Below are 9,048 nucleotides of genomic sequence, written 5' to 3'. Positions count from 1 at the left end.
GTTTCAGCACTGTCTGGCTCAATTTCAGTTGGAACGCAAACTGCGCTACCACACGGTCTTGCAACTAGCGGGCATGATGGCCTCCATGATAGCAGTAGTACCGCTGGGACTGCTGAAAATGAGGGGTTTTCAGCGCTGGTCTCGTGCTCTTCGTCTGCACCCTCAGCGTCACCTTCAAAGGAAAGTGTCGGTAACTCCCGCCTGCATGACCGCGCTCCTCCCATGGAGAGAACCCGGTCTGCTGCGCGTGGGCTCACCGATCGGGAGGGTGACTTCCTGCAAGGTCGTCTCCACAGATGCCTCCCTAAGGGGGTGGGGGGCTCTGTGCGACGGTGCAGCAGTGAGAGGGGTCTGGACACAGGAGCAAAGCAGGCTCCACATCAATTATCTGGAGCTGCTTGCCATCTTTTTGGCGGTGAAGCACTTTAGTTCAGCCCTGACAGGCCAACACGTTCTGATCAGGACGGACAACACAACAGTGGTNGCAGCAGTGAGAGGGGTCTGGACACAGGAGCAAAGCAGGCTCCACATCAATTATCTGGAGCTGCTTGCCATCTTTTTGGCGGTGAAGCACTTTAGTTCAGCCCTGACAGGCCAACACGTTCTGATCAGGACGGACAACACAACAGTGGTCTCCTACATAAACAGGCAGGGGGGGACTCGGTCCCTTCTCCTGTTGAAGTTGGCTCACTCTCTGTTAACATGGTGCAGTATTCACTTGTTGTCCCTCAGGGCCACGCACATACCGGGCCACCTGAACTTGGGACCGGACCTCCTCTCCAGAGGGGGTCCGCTGGCGAACGAGTGGAGATTGCATCCACGAGTGGTGGGTCAGATTTGGGAGTATTTTGGGAGAGCGGGGGTGGACCTGTTTGCCTCCAAAGAGAATGCTCACTGCCCTCTGTTTTTCTCTCTGAGAGATTGGGACGCGCCTCTGGGAGTGGATGCGCTGGCTCACCCATGGCCCAACATCCTCCTGTATGCATTTCCCCCCGCGGAAATGATACTGCCGGTGTTAGAGAGAGTACGGCGCCAGAGCCTAACTCTGATTTTGGTGGCTCCACAGTGGCCGACGAAGTCATGGTACGCGGAGATTATCAGTCTGCTGGTGGAGAGACCCTGGCAGCTCCCCTTGTGCAGGGACCTCCTTTCCCAGGGGGGAGGAGAGGTGTTACACCCGCGCCCAGAGCTGTGGCGGCTGCATGCTTACCTGTTGAGAGGTCCAACCTGATGGCTCTGGGTCTGCCCCCTGGTGTGGTGGAGACAATCCAGAGTGCCCGGGCACCATCAACCAGAGGTTTGTACGCCTATAAGTGGCGTGCATTTGAGGTATGGTGCCAGGAACGTAACATAGTCGCCTTCCAGTGCTCTATGGTGGATGTATTGACGTTTCTACAGGAACTGTCAGATAAAGGGCTGTCCTTCTCCACTATTAAAGTTTACTTGGCCGCTATTTCAGCTTGTCATATTGGCTTTGATGCAGGGGCTCATCGCCTTGCCATGCGTTTTCTGAAGGGTTTGCGCCGGCTTAAGCCGGTGGTTAGGCCTGGTGTTCCTTCATGGGACCTGATTTTGGTTTTGAGATCCTTTCATATAAGACTGCTCTTCTCCTCGCGTTAGCCTCAGCTAAGCGGGTGGGTGACCTCCATGCTTTGTCTGTGCACCCTTCGTGCACCCAGTTCACCCCGGATGGTTCCAAGGTAACATTACGACCTAATGCTGCGTATTTACCTAAGGTTATCCCCGCAGACTATTGCTCCATGGCTTTTGACTTGATGGCTTTCTGTCCTCCTCCGTTTGTCACTGAGGAGCAGAGGAAGTTGCATTGTTTGTGCCCTGTGCGTGCGTTGCGCTCATACATGGAATGTACCAGAGATGTGCGCTTGTGTGACCAGCTATTTGTATGTTTCGCCAATCCGGTTAGGGGTAAGGCTCTGTCAAGACAGCGTCTCTCCCATTGGATTGTGGAGGCGATTTCTCTTGCATACAGCAGCAGAGGCCATCAGCTGCCCCAGGGTGTGAGAGCTCACTCCACTAGGGGTATGGCTACGTCTTGGGCCCTATTCAGGGGGGTGCCTGTAGGTGATATTTGTGCTGCTGCCAGTTGGGCATTGCCACACACTTTTGCTCGGTTCTATCGTCTGGATGTGACAGCCCCTTCGGTGGCTCATTCTGTCCTCTCAGCCAGCTGTGCGCCCTAGTGCGCTGGGGGAGGTTTTACGGTTCTGATAGCTGCTTGCGGGGCGCGATTATAGGTCCCATATACAACTGTGTGTTGTACCGAGTGAATCGACTGAAAGGGAACGTAATGTTATGACTATAACTACTGTTCCCTGAAGGAGAGGAACGAGGTACAACACCACGTTTGCCCCGCAGCGCAGCCGGGCTCGGTGAAATGCAGCTGTCGAACTGGGGATGGAGCTGACGACCGGCCTCTTATGCGTGGGCGGGGCCACGCAAAGAGCATGCGTCGTCACGCACCATCTGCCTAAGGGCGTGATTAAAGGTGTATTCAGCCAAGGGGGATGAAAGCAAGATATCCCATATACAACTGTGTGTTGTACCTCGTTCCTCTCCTTCAGGGAACAGTAGTTATAACATTAGTCATAACATTACATTTACACTGCTTTAGTTTTCCTTTAGCAAACCTCACCTTGCCCTGCTTGGCGATGGTCTGAATTAGGAAGTCTGTTCTAACATTGTCCACATTGGGGACCAAGATGGAGCTGTACTCTGGGGTGTATTCAGATGGATAAACGTACTCCTCCACTCTGGTGCTCCAGTGGACCCACTGACCTGGGAGAGTAATAAATGTGCATGCATTAAAAATATGAACTGAGGTGTAGAGATAAGTACAAAATATAACAGTGACACTTCCATATTTCCATATTTCACTGTACAGTTTGATAAATGTACACCTGCTGCAAAATGAAGTGCAGCTTCAATATTCACAGGCACCCAATCTACAGGTGATAACATCTGTTTATCAATGCATACCATCTGCTGTGACATGGTAGTCAAACATGGTGCCGTCACTGTCAGAGGGAATGTCTGGCAAGTTTAGACGGATACTGTTGTTTCCTCTGAGCCAGATCTCCATCTTCCTCCGGTCATCCAGTTCAAGTAAGGCTCCGGTGCTCCACATTAGGGCAAAGACATACAGCCGCTCCAAGTGCTCTCTGGATAGCTCACCACAATGCTCCTGTAGAGTAAAGACTACTTTAGATCAAGGACTTTGTTCAAACAACCACCACACACATCAGAAGGACAAAAATAAACATACATCAGAGTTGTCACTTTTTACTGAGGTATCTTGTCTTAAACAAAAAGACTACCACTTATGGTTTCCAGCCTATATAGCATGTAACAAAGTACATAAAACATCCGACAAGAACACAAAAGATGCCTACAAGGTAATCAAACAGGCAACTGCAAAGTTTCACAGACTCATTAACAATTAACTGAATTCGCGGCAAAACAATTCCCTCATCTAAAATAAAGCTACTAAACCACTGGGTCCCCAGTTACTTTAAAAAAGGGGCGAGATTAAAAATATATATACATGAATGCTGGTTTATGCTCTAATTACACAAAACAGGCATAATTAGATGTTTAGGGCTCCACTGGTGATGTTACTTATTGATGCAGTACCAAGCTTGCATCTGTTAGTTTCACAACCTACATTAACAGAAGTATTTGATGCTTTACAGATCACCTACTCAAGTCTATCCAATACCCTCCAACAGTTTTCTTAGAGCAGCAAATGATTCCTCCTCAGTCTCCTTGACTCCAGCATTTTGTTTTGGCAGTAGGAATTAACCTCTTCATCATTAAAATACAGAGTAAGTGCTGTCTGAGTGCAGTCAGTCCCAAAGATGGGAATTCAGAACAATTGTGACCTTACCTTTGGTGGTATGAGTCCCTGCAGCATGTTGATGCACTGCATGATGACAAAGGCCTCGAGCATGTCCATCTTGAACTCTAGTGACTGCACACTGAAGCGGTAGAGTTCAGCGAAGGACGAAGAGAAGAGTTCCCTCAGTACTTCTGCTTCCTGGGGGGAGCGTTTCTTCAACCAGCCCTGAGAAGAACAATGACATCATTGCAGTTGAGATTACATAAATTACATTAGTCTCAAACAACACAGAGGGTACAAGCTGTTAATAAATCCATAGTCAAGTTTTGTGATGTTTAGTTTTAGATGCAGTAGACATGTAAAGCCCTCTGAACCAACCAATCCATATTTATTTAGTTTTGATCTGTGTGAACGCTTCTCACAACAAATCTCACAGCAGTCTTGGGCCCAGGATGCCATAGCACACACTTTTAGAACCACTGATTTAGATGTTATTTTGCAGGTACGTACTTTGCCTTACAATAAGCATCACAATTTTCAATTTCTGTTTAGGGAAGCAAAAAACATTTGTCCATTCACCTCTAGTATAGGGCTCCAGCTGAGCACGGAGGAACTCATGAACACCATGCCATTGCGTGAGACGGTAGCTGGAGAGGCGTTGTCTATGTTGTGTGGCTCAAAAACCACTTTACAGTTGGGAGCCATGGGAATACGGTCTCCATTTGCCAGCGTTAGTGTTCTGTTGTCATCCAAAACTGAGTTTAGGTTCTCAATCCAGATGGCATCCACTGGTCCATCCAGGACTATCCAGATGTGCTCTCCTAGAAGAGAGAACAGTGTTTCTGTTTGTCGAAATAGACATGAATATAATATGATGCATGACCTGGAGCTGTCACACCTAATGTGCTAGCTGGCAGGATTAAAAGGCCTCTGAATATGCATTTAGTGCACATAAAAGGTGGTTACATGACTCTTACTGAAACAGATGTGTGGGTGAACCGGTGTGTTTGCTCAACCGGGAGTTCAAAATGCCACCTCGCTCATATGGTCTTTTATCATTGTAAATATACATTAAAATCCACTTCCTTAGAAAACACTTAACACAAACACAAGACAGTGTGTCAGGAAAAATTGTACAGTATAGCTGCTGGTCATTAATGGATATGGGTTAGGTCTTAAACCAAAGGAGTCACAATTTGGAGCCAAAATAATCCATTACTAATATGACTGCTTTCATACAAATGAGCCACCAGCTGCATTTCTATACAGACATTTTTAAATACATCAGGCTTAGGATGTGGTTGCTGCATCTGTTGAATCACAAGGCACACACAGCCTGTTTTCACAAGGCATTTCTTCTCCTTGTAGAATACTTCCCTCAGTCCTGTCCACATCCCGTACTAGTTCTATACTAGATTCCTTTCTGCTCAAAGCAACAAGCTGCACGCATGAAGAGTATGAACAGGAGGCAGCAGTCAAAAACGCAACTGACAAACACATGAAGTGCATCCTGCTCAAAGACGTGCATAACAAAAAGAGAGCACATACTGAGTTCATCAGATGCATATTTTGATACATAAAAGCAAACACACATAATGTATATTCATGCCAACGCACACATGCATTTTTAATGAAGTGTGTAGGATTAGAGCTGAGCAGGGAGATTAAAAAAAAAGCTGATGGTGCTGCTTTGAACTATGGATGCAATGATGTTCCGAGATACTAAAAACTTCTCTGCAACTAACGTAATGGTTTCCCCAAAGTTCCCAAAGAAAAAAAAAAGAAAAGAAATCCCTGGATTACCAGGAGTGCTCATGATTTGAGGAATTATTTCTTAGCTCAGCAGGGATCCCTCTCATGTTTTCTCTCTTCCCCTTTCGTTAACCTCACAGAGAGGATGCTGTTATGACATGCTCCCTTATTTGTCAATTAAGCAGCTATAACAGCTTTTGCTAAGCTTCAAACAGACCACAACTGTGCTTATGAAGATATTCAAGTTAATTCTCAAAACATGCCTAACAGGCAACCTTTTATAATATTAAGTCTTAGCGCATAAAAAGTGGAAATATTCCCTAATTTACACAGCTATCTACAGTAAGTAGAGCTCTCTGCAACACATGCTTATTTATAATATAACTCATTCTACATTCTATATTTTTTGTTAAAGGGATAGTGCACCCAAAAATGAAAATTCAGCCATTATCTACTCACCCATATGCTGATGGAGGCCCTGGTGAAGTTTTAGAGTCCTCACACCCCTTGCGGAGGTCGGCGGGGGAGCGGCTAGCACACCTAATGGCAGACGGCGCCCCAGACTAACGTCCAAAAACACAAAATTGAATCCACAAAGTATCTCCATACTGCTCATCCGTAGTGATCCAAGTGTGCTGCAGCCCCGACATAAAAAGTTGTTTCAAAAAACGTCATATGAACTCTGTTTATAGCCTCACTGTAGCCTGTAGCTCTGACTGCTTCTCTGTGCTCTGCGTTCACGTGTGCACGCCTGCGTGAGACCAGCGAAAGCATGAGCTTTGCTCACCCGTGTTTACATCACCGCAGGGGGAGACAACAGAAACCACAGAGCTAAAAGATAATTTGCACTATGGTCTTTAAGCAAAGGACAGCCCAACATGTCTGAAGACTTTGAAATTGAGGAGGAACAGCATTTCATTGTTGAGACTTTGAAATTGAGGAGGAACAGCATTTCATTGTTGAGCTGTATTTGTTTGAGCCCGAGTATACGGACGGAACTCAGGCTACTGGACGAAGCAGCCGCCGCAGCTCATGAGCCTAACCCTAAGCCAGCCGCAGAATACCAGAGTCGAGCACTGGAAACCTGGTGGTGTAGTTGTTTCAAATGCAAAGCAATGCCAACGGATGAGGAAAGTCTTTGCTGCTCAGACTGGGAAATGGCGATGCCTGCACTTGAGAATCTGGACATCAGTACTGACGAGACTGCTGCTCTTCAGAGACCGTGCATCACCGATCACCCTGAGCACGCACACGTGAGTGCGGAGCACAGAGAAGAAGAGCTACAGGCTACAGTGAGGCTAAAAACAGAGTTCATATGACGTTTTTTGAAACAACTTTTTATGTCGGGGCTGCAGCACACTTGGATCACTACGGATGAGCAGTATGGAGATACTTTGTGGATTCAATTTTGCGTTCTTGGACGTTAATCTGGGGCGCCGTCTGCCATTAGGTGTGCTAGCCGCTCCCCCGCCGATCTCCGCAAGGGATGTGAGGACTCTAAAACTTCATCAGGGCCTCCATCGGCATATGGGTGAGTAGATAATGGCTGAATTTTCATTTTTGGGTTCACTATCCCTTTAATGTCAGCTTATTTCAGCTCCAAGCTGAAGCCAATGTTGAGAAAGCAACCTGACCTTTCTTTGCTCTCAGTGTTTTCCTCCAGAGTGTAGAGAAGATGCCGTCAGTCCAGTCGTTTGTGGCCACATCCAGTCGACCAAACATCTGAGGTGCTGTGATGGCTTTCGGGTTCATGCGCATCTCTTTGTGAGGCTGACCACACTCTGAGAGAATAAAGACATTGAATGTGTTTACATGGACATGAATAACTCGTCTATGATCAGGTTTTTGGAGTATCCCATTAATGTGTTTGAGCATGTAAATACTATATTCCATTTTCAGAAACCTGGATAACACCTTATCCCATTTAAGAAACCGGTATATGGCACCTGGAGTACTTCACTGTTGCATGTATCCCAGGTATTGAGAGCGGCCGACCACGTGCACAGGCGCGGCTTCAACCAAGTGAGGCAACAGCAATGCAAAAACTTGTAAAAGCCATATCCCAAAAATGATTGTTAACAGGGATAATCCTCATAAACGGGTTCTTTATGTCGATGTAAACGCACTCACTGACAGAAACATTAACTCCTACATTTGTAAGGTGCGCGTATCTATCACACTAAATGTTTTAAAACAAAAATATGCACATAAAAAAACTTGTACAATGATTTGTCAGTTTTCTAAAGTTCAAATAAGTTCAGAGGCAGAAAAGATAAACTTTGTCTCTGTCTCGGATACGAGACCTAGAGGTTTCAACATCAGCCAATTTATCACATGTTTGTGTCATTTTTCCTGAATATACATCCCAAAACATGCATGATATCCTACCTGTCATAGCTCTCATCAGCGTGTGTATACAAGCTGTCTTTCCGGCCCCACTGGGCCCAAGGGCCATCATGCCATGTCGGACCCTCTGAGTCTCAAACAGCTGGATGACCTTCAGTTTCCAGGGAGGGTGACTGATCAGGCCTGCTTCCTCAACCTAAGGAAGCAAAATTACAGTACACACAACTGCAATTCTACTATATTGAACATATTAAGCATACAAGTAAAGTATACAAAGTATTATGGCATGCTCTGGATGATACTGTTAGAAAAGTGTATCGTAATGTATTGACAGAATCGCCCACCGGTTCACACATATTAAAAGCAGGTACATTAAGAGATATTAGGTTAAGTGTACATCACTGCAGGGATTAACGCACATAATACACCATACACGACCACGCTGTAATTTAAAGACCTAACATTTTACTTTTTATTTTCTCTGCACTGTGTTTGCCACAGTTACTTAGGTTAGGTCCTTGACAAATGGTAAATGACACCATTTGTATCCCTTTGGGTGCTATATCTTGAGGCATTTAACAGTGACATGAAAGATACAGCAGTCTCACAGTCCATTAGTCTTTTGCCAGATTTTACTCAGCTTCCTCACGTCCCTCTCTCACCCTCTATTTACTTCTTCCTCTGCCCTTCTCCACTCTCTCCCTCTGTTCCTCCCTCCCACCTTCTATCCTACTGTACTTCTCTGTCATTTCTCTCTCCCTTGCCAACATTGACAAACTCATCCCTCAGTTTCTCCCCTACCTGTAAGTCGATGGCAGACTCTAATTCAGGGTAGCCTGCTTTATCAAGTTGGATGCCTGGGAAGAGGTCCTCAATCAAGCTCAGGAAGAGCGGCTCATCCTCATCGATCTAACACAAACATGAGTAAACAGACACAAGTTAGCAAAAAGCTACAAAAAAACAATGATTCAAATTCTGTCTTTTATACTGTTGACTGCTTTGATTATTTAGTGTAGTTTAATATGTAGTCCATTTACTTTCTTGTTATTATCTTCAATTACTGACTACACATTTTAATTCATTACATTTTTATT

General features: G+C 45.7%; 1 protein-coding gene across 1 annotated transcript in view; it reads right to left on the bottom strand.

Annotated features, from left to right (window-relative positions):
• The window catches only part of dnah5 (dynein, axonemal, heavy chain 5), a 148,526-nt gene that overhangs the window by 87,465 nt on the left and 52,013 nt on the right, over positions 1–9,048 (bottom strand). The window contains exons 46-52 of the mRNA XM_050046483.1: positions 8,756–8,863; positions 7,997–8,150; positions 7,243–7,389; positions 4,436–4,677; positions 3,905–4,081; positions 2,998–3,202; positions 2,654–2,796 (exon numbers count right to left, since the gene is read on the bottom strand). Of these exons, the coding sequence (XP_049902440.1) occupies positions 2,654–2,796; positions 2,998–3,202; positions 3,905–4,081; positions 4,436–4,677; positions 7,243–7,389; positions 7,997–8,150; positions 8,756–8,863 (1,176 nt within the window). The remainder of the gene's footprint in view (positions 1–2,653; positions 2,797–2,997; positions 3,203–3,904; positions 4,082–4,435; positions 4,678–7,242; positions 7,390–7,996; positions 8,151–8,755; positions 8,864–9,048) is intronic.

This window comes from Epinephelus moara, chromosome 6 (assembly GCF_006386435.1).
Source record: "Epinephelus moara isolate mb chromosome 6, YSFRI_EMoa_1.0, whole genome shotgun sequence".
Taxonomy (NCBI): Eukaryota; Metazoa; Chordata; class Actinopteri; order Perciformes; family Serranidae; genus Epinephelus; species Epinephelus moara.
Note: the sequence above shows the minus strand (reverse complement) of the source record. Positions and strands in the feature narration are given on the sequence as shown.